This window comes from Anas acuta, chromosome 20 (genome assembly GCF_963932015.1).
Source record: "Anas acuta chromosome 20, bAnaAcu1.1, whole genome shotgun sequence".
In the NCBI taxonomy this organism is placed as follows: Eukaryota; Metazoa; Chordata; class Aves; order Anseriformes; family Anatidae; genus Anas; species Anas acuta.
In genome coordinates, this window is record NC_088998.1 from 3,657,133 (window position 1) to 3,678,401 (window position 21,269).

The 21,269-nt window shown below is 45.8% G+C and overlaps 1 protein-coding gene across 7 annotated transcripts in view; it reads left to right on the plus strand.

Moving 5' to 3' along the window:
* Nucleotides 1-21,269, plus strand: part of PAPPA (pappalysin 1) — a 384,400-nt gene that overhangs the window by 307,697 nt on the left and 55,434 nt on the right. For all 7 annotated transcript variants that reach the window (XM_068656712.1, XM_068656711.1, XM_068656714.1 and 4 more), the window contains 2 exons: nucleotides 17,866-17,979; nucleotides 18,381-18,516. In XM_068656712.1, the coding sequence (XP_068512813.1) occupies nucleotides 17,866-17,979; nucleotides 18,381-18,516 (250 nt within the window). The remainder of the gene's footprint in view (nucleotides 1-17,865; nucleotides 17,980-18,380; nucleotides 18,517-21,269) is intronic.

A 21,269-nucleotide genomic window follows, 5' to 3' on the forward strand; every position in this document is an offset into this window, starting at 1 on the left:
TCATATATGTTGAGAGTCTTTGTTTTCCCCAGGAACAAGACAGGCTTGTAGGTTGTGGAAGAGCACCTGACTTGTCACTCTGGAGAGGTTAGGTGGGGCAGCAGGTCATCACTCTGTTGGCTAGCAGAGTGCTTGAGATGAAAATTAACCTAAGATCTCCCCTAATCACCATGTGTAATGATCACTGGTGTGTAAACATGTTTGGCTTCATTATCTGTGCAAGCACTGAGCCTTAGGGTTTTTTGTATTAATGAAAGGAGCACCTTTCCTCACCCAGATATCTTTCAGAGTAGGTTGTGTGCTTGCTGATGTTGTGCAAACTTTTCATGTTGTTGCTGGGTAGTTTCCTGATTAATCAGAGTGGCATTTGTGTTGGCTTCTCATCAGGAATGCCATGAAAGATATGTTTGAGTGCAGTGCACAGCAATATACAGAATACATAAGCTGCCTGTTTGTTAGCTATCCCTGTTCCTCATAATTGCCCTGGTATTCTCAAAGTGCTTTAGAGCATTTTAAGTATGTCCTTCACGATTTAAAACGTTTTCTCATCCTTAGCTATCTCAAGACCTGTTTCTCTGCATGCCTGTATTTCTGCCGTAGTTCTGCAGAGGCTGTTCCTGAGGACCACATTTGGTGCTGCGGTGCTGCTCAGCAATATCAGCCTGCCTGCACTTGTTTACTCTTGGAGGATTGTTTGTGAGCAAAAGCCAGAGTGCACTTGTTATTGTAGGGCTCCTTCTGCAGACTGACCACCCCAGGCCTGTCTGCAGAGCTCGCTAACACGTTGCCCGTTTCCACAGAGTTGCTTGTGTCTTAGAAATAGGATGTATGCACTTGCTTGTTATTGCGAGGTGGATCTTACATGTGGCTTTGTTACTTGTTAGTATGAGGCTGCTGAATGGCAACATACTCAGGGAGCAGAAAAAAAAAAAAAAACACAACACAGTATAAGATTTGTTTTGAACAACAAAATGCTTACAAAGAATGACACAGTCTTGGCAAACAGATACACATTTGAAAAATGGAAAGGTCACACAGCCCCCCCCCCCTTTAAACAATCGCTCTTTCTGCAGAAGCAAGACTGATAGACAGCCACTTCTACTTTCCTGGCAGCCACTCTTCAGTGCTGATTAAGAAATATTCACAGTACTGACAGCATCATATTTAAAGCCAAAGAGGACCAGTCAGCAGCATCACACCAGCACGGAAATGCGAGCACCATCACAGGGTATTTTTACAGTTTGATTTCTAATCTGGCATCCTTGGCAGGTCTCGAAGCAGACGCTGCTCAGTACCTGTTATCGACTGCAGGAGGAATTCAGCAATAAGGGCTTTGCATGCTCTTGGGCCACTTTTTTCCTTACTGCTCTTGCTGTGAGTTTGTAAACAGCCTCTCCTTGCCATCCGCTGCATGTGAAATATTATCAGTGTTGATGTACTGGTTGTGTGGGGTTTTCTACAGCACTGTTTATTTCTCAGGGCCTTTCTTGTGCTAAAGATTATTGATGCTAGCATTAAGTCATCAGCTGGTGTACTCTGGCAAGGACTACAAAAAGGCAGTAGTGCTGGGCAGATTTATACCAGCTGACAGGCAGATCCAGTAGGCATAAATAGAAAGACAAAGGGCGCTCAGACCAATCTGTTTTGTGAATAGCTGCAAATTTTATTTTTATTTTTTGCACTGGAAGTCCCCAGGGACTTGTTTCCCTGACCAGTTCATACTCAGTCAGGGTCAACCTTGTTACGAGCAGGGGTGGGGAGGATGTGGCCTCCTACCACCAAGATAAGCACTCCTGGGCTTGGCAACGTGTGAGTTTAAGGAGCCATCTCATGGCCTCCACGGGCAGTCCCGCTTGTGTCGCCACCGGTGAAGATGTGTGGGTGAGGACAGTTAAATAGGAGAGCATGGTGTGGATTAGGTCACGGTACGAGGGTGGCTGTCCCATAGGGTTCATGGATTCAGGTCATGTAGTGGCAGCCTCCGTGCTCTCCCTGCGCACTGATTTTGTTCCGATGTGTTAACATGTTTGGTAGTCTCGCTTTCCTTCTGGAGTAAGTTGTCCTGAGCATGAATGCTTTGGATATTTTTTTACGTGTCTTATCTGTACAGATGTGCCTTTGTGGGAAGCCTCTGCTAGGCTTGTTTGGGGAGGGCTCTTCACCCCTGACCCCATGGTTTGGGTGAGAGGGAGGTGGGTGCAGCCCGGCCGCGGGGCTGGAGGTGCCATTTCTCCTTCCCTCTTGCTGGTGGGAATCCAGTGGATTCATCCACAGTTCACTTTTGGCCTCTATAATAGACAGGTGTAGGAAGGGACTAACAGCTCAGCAGGTGGCTTACTGCTGACCTGGTTCCTCCTGTCACAGTAGCACATGCTCAAAACTTGGAAGTTGGGGTTTACATTGGCAATTTAGAGGGGCAGTCCCCCAGCAGCTCTGTCTTTCAGTGTATTTCCTCCCAGTCGCACAGAAGCCATTTAGTTTAAGTCACCATATATATATATATTATTTTTATTATTATTATTATTTTTCTTCCCTATGCCATTGCCAGTTCCTGGTTTTCTCCTGTACAGGAAAAGCTGCACAGCTTAGGCACAGTTAATGAGAAGGGGACTCTTCCTCAAGGCTGCTGGGCACACAGATCCTGGGATTCATTTTTGTTCCCAGACAAACCCACCCCCTTCTCCCCCTGGGTACCCCACAGGGGCTGCCATGGAGTAAGAAGCTGTGGAAAAGGATTCTTATTACATCTTTCCCACAAACTGAGGCCCCCTCCTGCCCCTATTACAGTTCCCACAATTGCACTCATCCAGACTCACTGCAACAAACCTATTCTTCAGCCGGCCATAGAAAGATGTCTAGAATTGCAGCATGTCTGAAATTTCCCACAAAAGAAGAAGGCAAGAGCACGAAAATATTCTGAGTACTGGAAGAAATAACATGGCAGAGCGAGGGCTCCAAGGCTGGTAAGAAAATACTGTGACAAAATTGAAGAGGAAAATGATGAAGTTCTCTGCCACGCAGTTTTACTTTGACTAATAAATATAACTCTGAAGATAGTTCCCCAAAGATCCAGCAAAGCCAACAAATAGGGTAATCTTGAACAGGAGTGGGAAGAGAGGAAACCTGCAACTTTTAATGGAGAAGCCATTCCTCTCCTTTGGGGTGATCTTGCTGAGAAGTGGGAGGGTGTGTGTCTGTCAGCTCTGCAAGTGGCCCTTTTTGAACTTCCCAGTTCACAGCCAAGTCCTGTTGCTCTTCAACGGTAAGAGTTTTGTTGTGGTCAGAGGGATAAAAAAATCCCCATTTTTAATAAGATGATTTGCTTCGCAAATGTCTCTGTTATTTATAGCCTAGCCAGCCTTTGAACCACTAATCTCAGGAGGTCGAGTACAAAATCCCACTAAGAGAATCTGTTAATGGAGGAACCATGAGTGATCAGAGACCAGTTCTGGAAAAAGATGAACTGGACACCGTGCACAGGCCGCCGCAAGAGGAATGTAGGTTTGCTGTACTCGTCTGAGCACATTTCCAGTACCGGCTGGTGCACCAAAAGGCTTCAGCTTAGCTTACAGATTCCCCAGGTCTAAAATTAGTACAAGGGAGCCCAAAACATAGTCTCTCTTTTAGTCTTCCCCCAGATACTACAGACCAGACAGTCTGGTCTTTCACCTGAAGGCTTGGGAGTTGCACCACGAGCCTGGCACCAGGCAAATTCAGGCTGGGGAACTCCGAGGAACATGCCTCCCTTTGTCTTAAATGATGCTATTTTTCATATCTCTTTAATGAACAGGGATTAATTAAGCCTTATCACAGCCACATTGCCTGGTTTCTGTTCCATTTAATAGAGGTGGAAACCAGAGCACACAAAGATAAAGCTGCGGTTTGAGAATTAAACCTCAGTTCCCCACGGAGACATTGCAGGCGCTGGGCATTATTGGGCCCAGGTGTCCCCAGGACTAGGAAGCTCAGGAGATCTCAAAAGGGAAATGTTCATATCTTGTATAAGAAGAAAACTCTGTTCAGGGCCTGCTGACAGTCGGTGTCTGGGAACACAGATCTGGAATGGATTCCGGGGTCGTTAAATCCACTGTGTGTTAGCTTTGTCAGCCTCCTCACATCATCCGGTGCGTGAATTAACCAGATTTTATCCTCACGCAGTCGGGCTTGTTCCCATTGCAAAATGACTGGAAAACAATTCCACCAAGTCCTTGCTCTAACAGCTAGAAACCTTGTTTCCCACCTGTGTTGTTGGGAAAGCTGGGTTTTGCAACCTTCTTGTCAAAGGAGGTGATGTTATTTGCCTGGGGATTTCCTCTCGTCTTTATTCACGTCTGTATTGCTGCTTTGCCTTGTTGGAGCAAGTGGTCCATACAAAGGGTTTGCACCAAGGTGAGGGATGCTCCAAAGATCTGTGCTGCGCCTCCTGCTCAGAAATGATCCCAATGTTCTGAATATAAAGAGAGAGAGAAATGAAATTTCTAGCTAGGCTGGCTTGAAAAGACTTAGTTGCAGTGAGCTGATTGAGAAAGAGCATTACCTTAAAGGTGCTCCGGGGCCAGCTGGAGAAAAAGGGATGCTGCCCATCACCTGGCTGCCTGTTCCCTGCTAGGAAGAACAGCGATTCAGTGATTCCCTGCCTCTCGCCCCCCATCCCCATGCCTTTCAGTGCTCCTCTGCTCAGGGCAGTAGTAAACCAGCAGACCCCATGCCTGATGTCGTAGCCTCTGGATGATTTGTGTATGGGGAGGACAGAGAGAACACAATGAGATGTCAGAGGAGATTCCAAGCAATTTTGCCAAGCACTCAAGGGATTTTTTTCTTTCCACTCCCCTCCCCCACTAGTTTTTAGAATAATTTTTCAAGAGCACATATGCAAGTCATCTAAGGGGAACAGAACAGTGAGTACCAGGGGCTGGTACACTGTGTTCCCTTTGTGTACTGTACAGAAAATAGATAAAAGAAACAAAGGATGATGCAGAGAGCAAAGCAGCCATCAGTACTCTCAGAGAGGTTCGGTCTGACCTTTTCAGAGATGAAGGTCAAACCAAAAATCCTCAGGTGCCGGAAATTGGTCCTGTCTCTTCCTAGGACCAGGAGACGCTCACCGCTAACGAAACGAGAGCAGAATTCCATCCCGTTTGTTGTTGCTGAAGGCGAGGAGAAGAAAGGCAAGAAAGGAATATTGTCTTGGATAATAAGAAGGATTATGTGCTTCTTTAGGAAGTGACTGACCATTTTATGATCATATCTGCCGTACACCCAGCCACCCACCCAGATTACACGCTGTAATTGAAAACAGCTTGGACCCCCCAGCATCAGCGAGCTGGAAAGCCGGACCCCGCGACAACGGCGGTGCTCGTTAGCATGCACTCTTCTGAAAGGAGACCCCCCTCCTCGGCCCTTGCCCCTCAACCTGCCAGTCTCTCTGTCTGCTGCTGCTGCTCCCCATCCTTTAGATGCAGAGCATGTCCAGCCATAAGCGTGGGATAGCTCTCCTGCATCCCATCCGGGTTGTTTGTCTTGGGTCCCTCTCCATTCAGAGCCGAATGATTTTGCATAAATGCATCGACACGTCTGCTTTGTTCATGCATGAAGGCTTCTCGGCATTTCTCATCCCACCCCCGCCCTGGCCGTCTTCTCCCTACCCCCCTGGCATGTAGCTTCACCAGCTTTTGCATGATTTCCCTGTGCAACAGTGAATAAACCTGCCCGAAGGATTGACAGCCAATCGAGCACGGTTAAAAATACCCAGACAATTATTTTGGATAGAATTAAAACATGATCGGAAGGAGAGAACGGAAAAGGGTGCAGGAGTGAAACCGTAACATCCTTTACTATGTAATTTGGTTTCATGTTCTGCACAAGAAAACATGTAAAATATGTAAACAGAGCTCTCCAAGATTGTAATGTAGCTACAAAGCCACAGATATACAGGCAGGCAGGGTGCTATTCTTCAGCAGAACGGAATGCCATCCTCAAAACCACACGATCATTTCTTTAAGCCTGAAAGTAAACTTTCTCATGCCAGTAGCAGAGAATTTATTTTTTCTTTTAAATGAAGGATTGTCTGCACTACTTGTTCGAAGTACTGTAGGCATTTTAGCCCACATTGTCATAAGAGACCTCATATTTTGAATGCCACTCAATTTTGGGGTGTTCATCTCTAGATGTCTCTAAAAGGAATGATTTTCAGAGGATAGTGCTTACCCAGCACCATCCTGAAGGCACACCATAACAGAAAGTCTCTTTAGTCAATCCCTCTGTCCCCACCTGCAAATAAATAACTATAATAATAATAATAATAATAATAATAATAATAATAATAATAATAATAATAATAATAAACTTAGGGACCGTTTGGATAAATTCTTGAGCTGCACTAATTTCCTGGACCGTGCTGCCTTAGTTAGAGCCATGGCTGTTGAGGAACCTCAAATTAGTGCTCATTTTTGGAAACAGTGTCTGTAAATTTTAAGGATCACTCTTTCCTTTGAGGTCGGTGACTCCGTTAAGCAGGCATGATTCCCCTGCTTGGCAAATGTGCCCAGCTTCTCCCGGTACCAGCAGAAACCCTGGTTTTTCACCGTAGCCTCAAGGTCTGGTTGCAAGCTTTAATGGGTTCCAGGAAATTGTAATTTGCATGATCAGTGCTGGTATCTGCGTATGCATGTACCTACTGACTGGGAGGAGCCTTCATTTCAGGAGAACATAGAGCTCTGCTAGCCATGGTGGTCGTTGTGCTAAGCCTTATGCTTAGCACTTTGGGCACTTTTTTTTTTTTTTAATTTTTATTTTCCTATTTTTGGTAATTAACCCTTGCAAGCAAGTCCCTTTTCACACAGTGAAGCTGAAGCATGGGGTGGAGATGATTTATCCAGGGTTGTGAGGTGCTGATCTGGTGACCAGGTGTGTCCCTGTGACTTGCCCACAGCCCTGGCCAGCCCCTCCATGGGTTCCACCCCAGTGAATGGTGTGCTTTTGTGCAGCTTAGATTCTTAAAAAATAACAATGATGAGCATCCTATGAAGGCAGTGAAGGCCAAATTCCAATGTGTTTGGGCATTTACTTCTAATTAATCCAAATCCTTGGGTTTAGGATTTATAGAAGTGCCTAAGCATCTAGCTGCCATTGGGTTTCTAATGAGCCATGTGCTTTTGAAGACCCCATTTGGACCTCCATTTCACGTTTCTCCATCTAAATATCTTTGAAAATCTGCCCTTCTTGCAAAGCAGATTTCTTCCTGGTGCACTGTGACCTTTATCTGCTGGAAAAGGAAAGCCTCACTGTGTGGAAGCTCTGCTTTATCCCAGTAGCTGTCTGTGGTGGGAAGGACTAGAAAGAATGGCCTCAAGTTGTGCCATGGGTGGTTTAGGTTAGAAATTGGGAGACATTTATTCTCAGAAAGAGCAGTCAGACATTGGGACAGGTTGCCCAGGGAGGTGATGGAGTCACCATCCCTGGGGGTGTTCAAGGAGAGGTTGGACATGGTGCTGGGGGACAGGATTTGGTGGTGACAGTGGTGGTAGGGGGATGGTTGGACCAGATGATCTGGGAGGGCTTCTCCAGCCCTTACAATTCTGTGATTCTATTCTATGACTTGGCCGTGGTGAGTTCCTCCATCCCCGTGGTGATGGTGAGGGTGCAGAAGCTGTGAGCTTGCTCTCACAGGTGGTGCTCGTGCTGCAGTCCCCCCATCCGCTCCTCCTGTGAGCAGCCAGGAGGTTCTGCCAACCCTGCCAGCCTGGCACACGCGAGGAGGAAACGCTCCATGTGCTCTTTGGGTTCTCCCTGCTAGAGCTGGTTTTTTTTCAGAGCAACCAGGGCTCCTTGAGGTTGGAGGAAGGCTGTGGGCTTCCCCGGGCACCTGCAACCAACACTTTGGGTGGATGCAGACATGCGTGGGCTGGAGGAAACAAGTGGCTGCTGCTCTGCGTCCAGCACACTCTGAGGGATTTGCTGGTGCGGCATTACTCAGCATGGGGACACCTTCTGATTTACATCCCATGAGTTGTGTTTTCAGGTACTGAGAAAAAAAAAAAAAACACAGACTGGTTTAACCTTAATTAAAACACGCTGAGGTAGAGCTGAGGAGCTGGGTAGGAAACCAAACGGCTTTCTGACCACTGACATGGAACTGTAGTGGGCTCCCGCACCGGCACTCCTTGTGAGCGCTGCCGCAGCCTTCCCTGGCGCTGTTAAACTCAGAGCCTCTTCCCAATGCATCATCTCCCTGGATGTAACCAATTAAAGCCTGTCGACAGGCTGGAGCAGACTTATCCCCTTAGGAGTTGAGGCATATGTACATCTTCATATAGGGAAGGACAGCAACTGGGTGTCTGGCTGGCTTGCTGGGAGCGCGGTGTGGAAAGCTGAGCAGCTCCAGGAGGGAAGGGGAGAGGGTAATTTGCACCCCCAGTTCTCCCTGCCCATGGAAGAGCAGCATGTTGAGGGTTGCGTGCGGTTTTTGCAGTGTGTTTACGTGGTACATAACCCTAAACAAAGCTGAAAAGCATGACTTTAACTCTGGAAATAAAAGCGCTGGAAACCCCTCGGTTTCTGCACATGAGAAAGTTTTGTTCTTTAAACACACAGATGTTTTCAAATGAAAAATCGCTCTTTTGACCTTTCCTGAAGGCGATCATGTGGTCACAGCTGACATTAACCACTGCAGGGCTGCTTGCTCCAGCCACAGGCAAAGCTTGGCGAGACATCTTCTGAGCTCCTGGTGGCACCTGCATTGTCTCACATCCCTTGGAAGCTGCTGCTGGGCCCCAGATGCGCTTTGGGCAGCTCAGGGGAGGTGGGACCAGGGGTAGGTAGGGTCTGTCCTATGGTGCATGAAAACAAGCATTGTGGTTTTCTCCTCTTTGCTACTTGAAAAAGGTGTGGCTTAATTTTCCTTCTGTTTGCCCATCTCCCTGTCCGAAGCGTTGCCCGAGTGCTCCCAAGCATCCCCGTACGCCCCAGCCAGCAGCACGTTACTCTGAATGGATGAAGCTGCAATTCTTTAGGGATTCATTGTTGTTGCTTTTGGTCTTTCTCTAACGAGCTGTGTGCTTGCTTCATTCAAGCAAATTTACAGGACCAGCTCTGGGAAGGAAGGAGGGGATGTTACCAAGTGGATTGTAACAAGCCCAATCCTGCTTTGCCTCGCAGGGGTGCCAAACCAGCAAAACTACAATGAATCCAGTCGGATCCACTAATAAAATAATAAAAAAAAATACACTTAAGATCCTCCCAATATGTGGCGCACATTCTGCCTTTGACAGCTTGATTTCCTGGTGCCAGCTGCTCCCAAACGAAAAGCTCCAGTCAAAGGAGAAAAAAAAAATAGAAAAGAAAAAAAGCCTTTGCTCTAGTCATCAGTGGCAAAAGCTTATGGGATGGGATTGTTTTCCTTTGCCGCAGCCCCCCCACGGCCAGCCTTGGCCCGCAGATATGTGCGAGCTTTGCTGTAGTGGACCTAGCTGGTTCAAGTTAGAGACAGGCAGTTCGGGAACCCGAGTGTGCAGCCAACAATAATGTTCTGGCTACTGTATTTGTTTAACCTCGCTCTCCAGTGGATGGATATACAGTCTGCTAAAGCACTTATCAGTCTATAATGCCTTCACACTTTGGTGAGCAGCGATGTGGAAGCTGTAGACAGGAGCTTTTGCTGCAGGTTGGAAATGTCTTTTAGCTTTAATGAGAGTGATGTTTGCAAACTGGAGGTTTGAGGTCTCGTTTGGGAGCTGTTTCTTCGTGCTGTCTGTCTAGCAGGTTGCGTTTGGCTGCTATTTCTAACAGTAGATGTATTTGTAAGTTTGAATGTAACAGAAGAATGCAATCTGGGGCTAATTCAAAGAAATAGCCCTTCTTGGTGAGCTCCTGGCAGTGCTGGGGGGAAGATGCTGTTGTGGGAGAGCAGCACCTGTATGTCAGGCTGCTGTACTGAAGGAAAGGAAACCTCTGATACAAACAAACGGCAGCACATGGGAGGCAAATTGCTCGGTTATGTTTTCATGTGCTTCGTATAAGACCCTGCTCTGTCTGCTTTGGACCTTGAGCCATCGCTTGGCTTCACAACCGCTCAGTGTGCATGGCTGAATGGCAAGGGAAGCGGCAGCAAGTGCAAATTGCCCTCGTGAGCCCCAGATAGTAGCATGTACTTGTGGGCTTGTGCAAAAGATGAGTCGATTATTAAATGCCGTTACCGCAAGTATTTCTTCTTCTCTCGCTCTTGTTGTATAGTTTCTGGCCCCAGCTCAACTGACGTCTTTGGGACGATCCTTTGAACCATGTGAAAATCATCTGGTTAGGGTTTTGCCGTAAAATTAAAACTCCATATTGTTTTTTCCACAGGTCCAGCTAGCATCCTAGATATTTTGATTACACCTGGCTGGATGTCAAAGCCAGTGTGGGTTTGGGATAGGGCCAGTCAGAACTGATTTACAGGTTTTTTGGGGTATACCATGTGAAGTTTATGGTATTATGTGATTTTGATTTTAACTCACTCATTTTAAATGAAGTTTGCTTTGAATTTGGAGATAACAGAAATTCAAAGGAAAGCTCAAAGAGTGCAGGTCTGCATGATTTAAAAATTGAAATATATTGTTCATACAGAGTCTTTGGAAGTGAAATAACTGCATTTCTGAGAAAGCTAAAGTTAATAACACACATTGGATACACATGCAATCTGGGCCATCATCTGATGTAGCATCCCTGTAGCTCTCACTCGCTTTCCTGAAATTAAGTCCATTTATATGACAAAACAAAATAGTCTCTGCATCTCCTACTCATTTCTGTACCACAGCCCTGTGTTACATCACATCCACCACTCTACCCCTGGAAATTTCTCTGGAAATATACACTATCATTTTTACAGTATGAGTAGAGGCATTTATCATCGTGTCACACTGCAAGCAAACTAGTGATGCCAGCATCATATCAGCTTTGGTATTTTCACACACTGAAAGGTCACTTTTCAATTAATAAAAAATCCAGCCAAAGTTTTAGCTGAAAGTTATGGTTCTTTGCTGAGAAAACCATAGTAGCAGGCTAATTGAATGCCAGGTCTGCAAGTTGCAGACACCATCAGCTACTCCAGATTCAAACGGGAAGGGGCTGTGCTGAGGCTGGACACAGCAACTGGCAATGGGGCTTTACTTCATCCTGCAGCAGACGTAATCTGCTTCCCAATCCTACAGCCAAATCCTGTTCTTCATTACACAGGTAAAATTGACAGATGAGATTTCCTCTTATTTCTGAGCCAACTGAGTCTGGGAGTAATATAGCATTAGTGTGTTACCCCAGGAGTTTTATCAGCTTCCAGTTGACAATGCTTTTCTGTTGCTCACCTGTCTGGATGTTTTTGTCCTGGAGAAAAGCAACCGTGCTGTACTTTTTCATCTTTTGCCTTCAGACCTTTAAGTACACCAAGGAAAACAGGCAAAAACAGACAAAGCACAAAACTTAGTAAAACTGTGTTTTCAAATGCATTCCTTGCCCCTTAAAAGCACCCCTACAGAAAAATTATTTCACTGCAAACAAATCAGACACAGAGGATATAGAGAGGTTTGGAGTAGAAGCTGCAGTTTATGAGCATCAGATGAAAGGGAGAGTTGTTGTTGAGGAAGACGAAGCAGATTAAAAGGTAAGAAGGCTATTGAAAAAAGGAGGACATCAGTTCCATCATCTTATTCTTATAACATGTACTGATGAATCTCGGCTTTGGATTTCTTTCTCATTTTGTTTTTACAACAATGGAGTGTTGTAAATTTGGTTAAAGCACAGAGAAAATATGGATGAGTTTGGAAAAGGTAACTTGGAATGTTTTCCTTAAATGTAAGAGGCCAACACAGAATGACCTGATTTTCTAAGTTAGTCATCAGCTGTTGACTCAAACCTTCTGACAGGACAAATCCAGAACACTGAAATACCAGATCCAGAGCACTAGCAAAGAGGTTATTCCTACAGCATTTCTGACCAGAACCTAGAAGAAAACCTTGAGCAAAATTTATGATGTCCCTTAACTAAGGCTGTTGTTTACCATTTCCATCTGAGCTCTGTGGCCTCCTGAAGTTTGAAATGGTCTTAGAAATTGGCTGATTTTCGAGGTGTTTGTTGAAACACAAATGGTGGCCTTTTTAATGGTTCACTGCTCAGTAATATGGGCAAATTCATTTTTTCTGTAACTCCAACCCAATTCCCAGCCTAAATGAGAAGAACAGTGCAACAGCTTTCAGAACAGATTGGAGGTCTGTGCTGCAGTAGGCAAACTGGGTGGTGTCCATGTGGCAGTCAAGCTGCCTTATAATATTGGGCAATAAACAGGCAGGAACCTTTCTGATATTTAGCAACTGCACTGGAGCTTCTCATCCGTGGGTAAATTTACCTTAGGATGCAAGAATATTTAAGAATATTGGGTAATGGTCCATCCCCATGTCTGGCAGTGGAGAGAGAAGCTTTTCATCTGTAAGGGATATGTTAAAATGATGCATATGTCATGGTTGGAATTCTCTGGTATATCTTGAGTTACATATAAATAACGTTCTGCAGAACAGCCAGCTAAAAATTGTAGGTTAATTAGGATTCATTATTATAATAGGAATCTGTTCTTTAGCTGGATCTTCAAACAGAATGTCCCATTTGTGCCTCCATAGGTCTCATACCAGTGTGTGAGTATTTCCATGCACTTGCACATGCAGGATGTGTGCACCACAAATCTGTGGTGCTGTGGGTTTCGCCAATGGATCCTGCTCCTGCTTGTTTTGAGGTTGCTGTTTTGTGAATGGGACAAAGTCCCCAATAAGAGGAGGGGAGAGGCAGCGTGCCCAGGTGGGCAAGAAGGCCAACAGCATCCTGGCCTGTATCAGGAATAGTGCAGCCAACAGGACTGGAGGGTGATTGTCCCCCTGTGCTTGGCTCTGGTGAGGCCGCACGTCGAGTGCTGTGTTCAGTTCTGGGCCCCTCACTACAAGAAGAACACTGAGGCCCCAGAGTGTGTCCAGAGAAGGGCAACGAAGCTGGTGAAGGGCCTGGAGCACAAGTCCTGTGAGGAGCGGCTGAGGGAACTGGGGGTGTTTGGTCTGGAGAAGAGGAGGCTCAGGGGAGACCTCATTGCCCTCTGCAACTGCAGAGGGGTGGGAAGCCGGGGGCCGGCCTCTTCTCACAGATAACTAGTGATGGGATTAGAGGGAATGGCCTCAAGTTGTGCCAGGGGAGGTTCAGGTTGGAAATTAGGGAAAGAGCAGTCAGGCACTGGGACGGGTTGCCCAGGGAGGTGGTGGAGTCACCGTCCCTGGGGGTGTTCAAGGAGAGGTTGGACGTGGTGCTTAGGGATATGGTTTAGGGGGTGAAAGTAGTAGTAGGGTGATGGCTGACCAGATGATCTTGGAGGGCTTTTCCAACCTTAATGATTCTGTGAATCTATGTTTCTATTGTCTGGGACACAATATCCACTCCCCGCTCTGTCTCCAGAAGGAGGTTGCTCTCTGCTCTCTGACAGACCAGCACTTGCGATGGCCCTCAGAGCCGTACTTAGCTTGAAGACATGGTCTGGAGGAAGCCCCGCCATGGGGGAACAGATGGGATTTGGGGAGCAGACAGCTCTGCGCGCTGCAGATCTGCTCTGTTTCCAGGCGCCTGTGGGCACGCAGACAGGCACGTCCACTCCAGCCGCAGAGTCAGCCGTATGCCAGAGCTGAGCAGGGCAGCAGCCTGCTTTGAATAGCAGCTTTGCCTGTCTGCATTTAGGATTATTTGGATAGAGGAATGTGAGAGATGAGAAGGACCAGCGTGTGCAAAGCCTGTGGTGCCTGGCTGTGCTCTCTCAAAGGGAAGGACACAGCTGGGTGTCATCTCTGCATATTTCACCCACTCCTGTGGGAACATGGCCTTCACATGAGCTTGTGCTTATTTGTCCCATCTCCTTCTAAGTTCTGTGCACCTTTTTGTGACTACCAACATTTACCCTCAAGATACGTTTGTGACATGGGGCAGTATCATGCTCACCTTACTGACAGTGGCCTAGGACTGGAGAAGCCAATTTGGGCTGTAATGGGGCCATGCACTGGACACAATTGTGTTGAGAGCTTGTCCAGTGCCCAGTCCTCATGATCAGCCACCCCTCACATGTAGTTTGCTGGCAACAGGGTCCCATCAACTCAACACAGCAGTGCATGAAGTCAAAGGCAGCCACCGTCGCTTCTGGCATGGTAGGGGCTGGCCGTGGAACATATCGTGATGCTGCCTGTGATTTACCTGTGCAGAGCCGCTGCTCGTGGGATGGCTGGGTGACATTCGCAAGGAAGCCTTACAAAATTTGTTTGTCAGCAAATTTTCCCATGTTACCTGAAAGGAAAATGTTATGAGGAAATGGAGCTGAGTGCAATTGTAAATGTGTGTTAGATGTGGCAATGAACTAAGCGCTCCTGATATATCACTTTTCCCTTCCTGCTGACACATTCCTTGGTCCCCTTGAGTAAGAGAAGGAAAACAGGAGAGGCGGTTTGAAGAACATGTTGTCCCTGTGATTGACAAGAGGCTGTATAAATCAGTCAAAGGGAATCCTCCAGGCATTCCCTCTTGTGGGAAGATCCCACAGTGCTCTCTGGCCATGCTCATTCTGTCTCTCAGTGTTTGTGTACAAAATGTGTGGGTGGGAGACGAGCTGGATTAGAACCTCTGAGAGGAACAGACATGAGCTTTTGTAATTGAAAGCAGCTTTCTAGGGAGGGGTATGACTTGGGCTTCCAGTAAGTAGACACAAATAGTCCCCAAATACTTTGGAACAGATATTAGGCTCCTATGGCTCCTAGCTGCTGTGTGGGACTGAGAACCTGGACAAGCCCCAGTGAGTGAAGTTTCAACTCCTGCCTGATTCCATCATTCTTCAAAGCAAATACTTTAGCATTTGGTAACACCCTGAAATGAAAAGTACAGCTATCCCTTCTTCCCTCCGCAGCTGTCAGGTGCTTTAGCTGCTGTTTTACGTCATTATAGCGAACAGGAGGAAGTTAAGGAAATAATTTATTTCTCATAAGCATGAATTTGTAGCCGTGAGGAGAGGTGATGCTCTGTCTTCCAGGCCATCGGAATGCATTTAGTTGCCATTTTCTAATATTTTTGTACCCTGATGTTCCTTTCTTGTGTGTGTCCTCCTCTTCCCTCTGAACGCAGCTGTCCTGTACTGCTCGACTGTAATAACTGCTATTGCATCCCCAGGTGCCCTCACACAGCCGACATCTGCCAGAGATGCCTTGGAGGCAGAGGCATGAAAGACCTCTTGCTCTCCTCGCAAGTCATTCTCAGGCATTGCAGTTGTTGAGTGGCACTCAATAACTGCTTAGAATTGAGAAGGTGATGCATTTGCCACAAGTCTTTGAGACTGTTGAGGTGCTGGAATCTGTAGGTTATTGGGACCATTTATCCGATCAGGTTGTTATTAAAAAATCTCAGAGAAAGTTTTTGCACCAGCTAGGCTGGATGGGTAGCATCTAGTGTAGAAGAGGCTCTCATAGTCACTCCTAATGTCACCTGGTAGACTTTCTACATACTTCTCAAACGCACTCTTCCCATAAAAGATTGTTTTACCTTGTCGCTATTTTGATTTCCTTGCCTGAGCAGCAATGGATCAGCCTCAGCAGGAGGAAGCTTATCTAACCTGCTGAAACCAGACCATTCTACCAAGCCTGCACAACTCGACTGCACAAGTCTTGAACACAGGCTCTTTATGCAACGCTAAAATTTTTGCTAATGGTCTGAGGCAGAACCAGAACGTGGAAGAGTTCACACACACACACATACAAATCAAACAAGGCATTTAAAAGTTATCAGAGATTTCCAGCCCACCTCAGCAGGGGTTTATTTTGGGTTTCATTCAAGCTTTTGGTGAAGGTCTGGGTGAGTTTTTAATACGGGTTTTCACTCATCCATTATGTGGCACTTAAAACGCACCAACTGTCAGGAATCTTGTTTCTTTCAACCACCTTTGTGGAGCAATAGAGCAGGAGGAGATATAAGAATAAGAACAAAATCATATAAAAGTAATGAGACCTTTGTTCATGTCAAAGAGCTCTCTGACCATATAAATTGCAGATGTGGGTAAGATAAATTCCCTAGCTGGAGAGGTATTAAAATAAAAACCATGCTCCCAACAAGAGACAGGCTGCTGAAAATGCAAGAAGGGAGAATTGCGAAATAGTACATGTCGAATTGCTGGACTGGATTTCAAATGCCAAAGATAGTTTATGTAAAGCCTTGCTCTGCTGTAAAATGTAACACTATCCACTGGCTAGCCTCAATGAAGCTCGGTCCCAGTTGTTTTAAAAAATAAATAAACTAAAAATCTTCTTCCAGCCCATTAAAGCTGATTTATGTTTTGCCCATAGATTCCTCTGTGCTGGATCTTGAGGGACTCAGATTATAGAAGTGATTACCTCACTTTTGGCCAATCTGGTTTCTCGTTCTGAGGCATCCCGGGCTCTCTTTGCATTGCCCTGACTTTGCCTGCTGAGACCAAGAGGGCAGTTCCCTGCACGGTTACCAAGTGGGCATAGGATTTTGACCGATTAAAAGCACCTCCGTTAATTCTCTTGTTTCACTTCAGTGTTTTCTTTTTGTTTAAATAATGAGGGAAATTGCTTATGGGAGCAGCTGTACTGACAGCCCATCACCATCAGATTGCTCAGTTTATTCTGCAGTCTTGGAAAGAAATCTAATAACGTCCCCAAAAGTATATGGCTTCACTTAGCACCTAACGCAAGTGGTCTGTGTGATCAGCCCTGGGCTCCCCTGTGGGCTGGTCTCATGGTTAGCACAACCGCTGGAGGAGGTTTGCTCTCTTGAGTTACATTCATAGCTCCTTTGCCAATATGCGTCACGACCACGAGGAATTCCCTCTCTCTCCATGCCACTGAGTTACCAAAGTGGTGTGGATCTTAACAGGTACTCTTCAGATGCTCTGAGAGCCTCAGCTGGAAGCATCCTTCTAGTGTAGCTGGAGCCTTTTGGGTTGTGGACATTGCCTTCCTTGTTCTTCCTCAGGGATTGAAAGCTATAGTCATGCATATGCCTTTTTTGAAGCAGCTTCACTGAGCTTTGCGGTTTCAGGGTAAATCCTACCATTTCTTGCAGCTTTGTTTTCACATAGTGATGGCCCTGCAAGACTCCGTGGTACTTAAATTCAGGCATTCTCAATTTGGGCTTTTCATCTCTGCCAGCATTTGGGATTCATCTGCTTGTTCTTTACTGAAAAGAGAAGTTTGCTTATAATTCCATTGCCGCCTGCCATGGAAAGTGCTGTAGATGTAGGAAGAAGATGATTCAAATTACAGAAACTAGTTAACAAAACGAGAAACAAGTTTGCTTAAATTGGGTTGTACAGACAGGACTTTCCTGGCTACGTTTATTTCCAAGTTTATATGGCCATCTGTGGCTTCCCTGGGGTTACAGTAATACGCAGGTTTAAATAGGACATTGCTTGAGTACTGTGGAGAGCATCTGCAGACTGTCTGTGCTTTGAGCTGGCATGTTCAAAAGTGATCGTCACTTCGACTCCAGTGGGAAGAGCTGCGGTCCGTTTGGGTGGGAGCACAGTTGGGCTGAATGCTGTCAAAGCCCTTGTTGTACCAAATTAAGAGGAAACTGTTGGCTGCCATCCGACTGCTGTGAGTCTTTTGCTCCTTTTTATGGTTCAGTTTTTCTCATTGAGGTGGAAGACCTGGAAACTTCACTTTTGAATAATCTCATGGTGTTTAGAAATGTCATTAGCATGTATTATTTTATTTTAGTAGTGCACCTGGAGTTTTTTCCCCACTTTTAACAGCCATACTCTTTTCTTGCTGTCATCTACATCTGTCTTGATGTTTCTTTTTTCTCCTTCAGACGTGTCGAACGAAGGTGATTGACTTGAACGATGGCGTCTCTCAGTATGCCTGGTATCCCTGCACAGCCAACTTCCAGTACTCCCACATGACACAGACCATTTTCTGGCTGAAGGTAAGAAGCACACATGTTGTTCAGAAGTCTCCTCTTTGCCTGCATGTACAAAGTTTCTCCAATAGGTGAAATATCATTGGACAGCCTTCCCAGGGCCAGGAGGCTCCTTTCTCTGAAGTATGGTTAGTGCAAAATAGCAAAACAGTCTCTAAACATGATCTAGACAGTAAGTGGAGAAGTCCCATTCTGTGGCAGTTCTGTTGAGTTTCTTAGAGGCTCCAGCTCCAGCTGCATGGCTGTTTAACTCAAATTTTCTCTAGTTTATGTAGGAGAAAATGGAAGAGAAGATTTGTATGTGACTCGAGATAGGACACGATACTTTAAAAGCCCTGCTCTTACTTTTTTTTTTAAGTGCAGCACAGTTCTTCACCCTAACCTCTATGTGGCTTTTGTTTCCCCAGGCTTATTTTTCCCAGCCAATGGTAGCTGCGGCAGTCCTCGTTCACTTGGTCACTGATGGCACCTACTACCTGGATCAGAAGCAGGAGACTATTGGTGTGCAGCTGTTTGACACCAAAGAGCAAAGCCATGATCTTGGTAAGAGTATTTTATTCACACCCCTTTTATTGCTTGTTTAACGGTACCCCTATTCACAAACTGTGACCAATACTCCTGCTTAGTTTTTCCAGGATCAGACAGAAAAAGTGCTTGCTTAATTGTCCAAGACCTTAGTTTGACTGGAGTCTGTTGAAAAGGATGCATCATTTTTCCCAGACATTTCTCCACACCTGTTCGCTGTTTTCAGAAGTGTTTAGTTCCTCTTTAGCCATTAGAATAAGGCTATTTCAGTGCTTCGTGCAGAGAACCCCCCTGGAGAGACATTTACAGTGATACAGATGAATTGTTGGTAGTGGAGAGTGAGAGATTAACCCTGTTCTGTACCAGCTGGAGCAGCAAACACTTCTGTTTCACAAGGTGTAGTTGGTTGGATTTCCCAGTCAGAGGGGGCCACATCTAGTCCTGCTTGCAGGGAGGTTTCCACAGCTATTTAATGGCCTGGAAACTGCATCTTCTAAAGCTTCATTGTAATGTCTCCCATAAGCCTGGAGGGGCTCCAGGGATGGCTGCTGAGCCAGCTGTATGAAGAAGGCCATTCACTAGTGCCATTGTCCAGTGTAAGAAAATCATCATCAAGATGCTTTGATGCCTTACAAGGAGATGGTTTTATTACTCTCAGAGATATTTTTTTTTTTCTTTCTGGGATAACAAAGTCTTCATGAGAAATGTCAGTTCATCTAGGCCAGAAGTTTTCACACAGAGTAATGCAGGTTTGATGGAAGTCTAACACCAGGGCCCTTGTGGGCTGGATGGAGGGTTCATTGCCTCAGACAAATATGCCTGGCAGAGGCCGCGGATCTGCTAGTCATGGTGAAGTCCTGGGACAGAACATTTTGGTTTCTACACTGGGCATAAGTACCTGGACCCATGAAAATTGTGTCTGGTGCATTGTTACAACTGCATTTAAGATCCAGGATCAATGAGTTCTCCCTAGCTCCCAGCTCTGTGTCAGGGCACAGCTTGCATAATTCCTTTCTAGCCTTCCTTTGCCCTTTTTTCCACTGGGAAGAAAGCTGACCACATCGTCTTGAAAGCAGTTTTTTTAAGGAAAGATAGCCCCCTCACCCAGCTTTCTGTTTTACCAGAACTTTGCAATTTTGACAAGCTGAAACGCAAATGAACTTCCTCCTAGTGATGAGAAGAAGAGACACACACCAGTGGACAGTGTTGGATGACTGTCCGCTGTAATACGTAATGTTCGTGGGATGTAGAAGAAAAGAAAGAAAGTATGTATGGTGTCTGCTGTCAGAGAACAAAGAGAAATTCAGAGCGGTTGTGCAGGTTGAGTCAGGATAGCTCCCAGTTTGCCAGAGCCCCTGGGTTGGTCTTATGCTCCTCCTTTTGCAAAACAGTGGCACATAGCTCTTTCCCTCTGAGAAATAAATGACGGAGTCACGAGCATGCCAACAAATACTTAATGCGACATTTTACAAAGAGACAGACAGACAGATTATGAGAGAAAGAGAACAAGAAAGAGGAGCAAAGAGGAAACTGAGGGCGAGGTTTTGAAATCCTGGACGAAGTTGCAACATGGGTTTGGCATGGCTCAAACCGACGCCTGCAGATCTTCACAGCTGAGATGCTGCCTTCATCATAGAAAAGCCTCTCTGACCTCATCAGGGGAGGCTTTCCTGGAGCAGAGGAGAGGTGTAGGTAGGGTACCCATCAGTTCTCACTCAGGCTGAGCTCCTGATCACTGTTTTGTCTGAGTTCTGGGTGCAGCATTAAGCCCTTCTCCTGGATGTTGTATTTGACGTTTTTGTATTATCACCGTGGCAAGCTAGAGACTGCAGCTGAGATGCAAACTTTGGCGTGCACCGGATGCAGAACTGACTGTAGACAGTCGGCCAGCCTTAAGCAGAAGTCAGTGGCTAGCTGAAAGTACGGCCAAAAGGAAGAAGCAATAATTTAAAGCTTGATCGGTCCTCGGTGTGTTAAATCTCACTCCCATGAGCAAAGCGCAGTGTATCCAGAATTACTTCTTTCCCATCCTGGCCAGAGAAACGTTTTCCCATGTGGACTCCCAGAAAATAATGAGAAGCTTCTTTTGTGTCTTGGTGGGAGATGGAGAGGTTGGGATGCCAAACACCTCAGTACTCTTAATTCAGAGCATTTGTAGATACTGGGCTTTGGCTGCTGGAGGCTTTGCAAGAGGGATTGAGGACTGAATATGTAGATACAGAGCTACAGGAGCAAGCACTAAGACAGCTCTAACACCCCTGCCAGGGGTTCTTGTACTATCTTAAGTACTTGGTTGTTGTTGTTGTTTTTTTTTTTACTAATGAAGGCAGTTTAGTTAAACGAATCTGACTTGTTCAGCCCCCATTCACGTTCACCTTGTCAGGATCAGAAAGCACCAGCAATTGCAGCGCAGCTCTGAGGTCTGTTTTGTTGTGGACACCACCTGAGTGCGAGGAATGAAATTGAAGTGAATAAACAGCCTCATACCATAAGGTCTTTTTTGGCTTTCCATCAGAGAAGGCAGAAACTTCCAAGGAATTTGGGAACCCGGGATTTCAAGTATTAACTGCACCTGTTTGTAAGTGAGAAACGTGCACCGTTCCACAAGGAGCTGATATCAAAAGACCTGTGGGAGGCAAGTAGACAGGGAGGTTATTTCAGGGTCAGGTAAAGACCAAAACAAAGAGAGGCTGACTTTTTTGTTTTATTTTTTTATATTATTACAGCAAGATTTTTTTAAAGTAGAGGGTGGGAGATGGATGTTTAAAGAG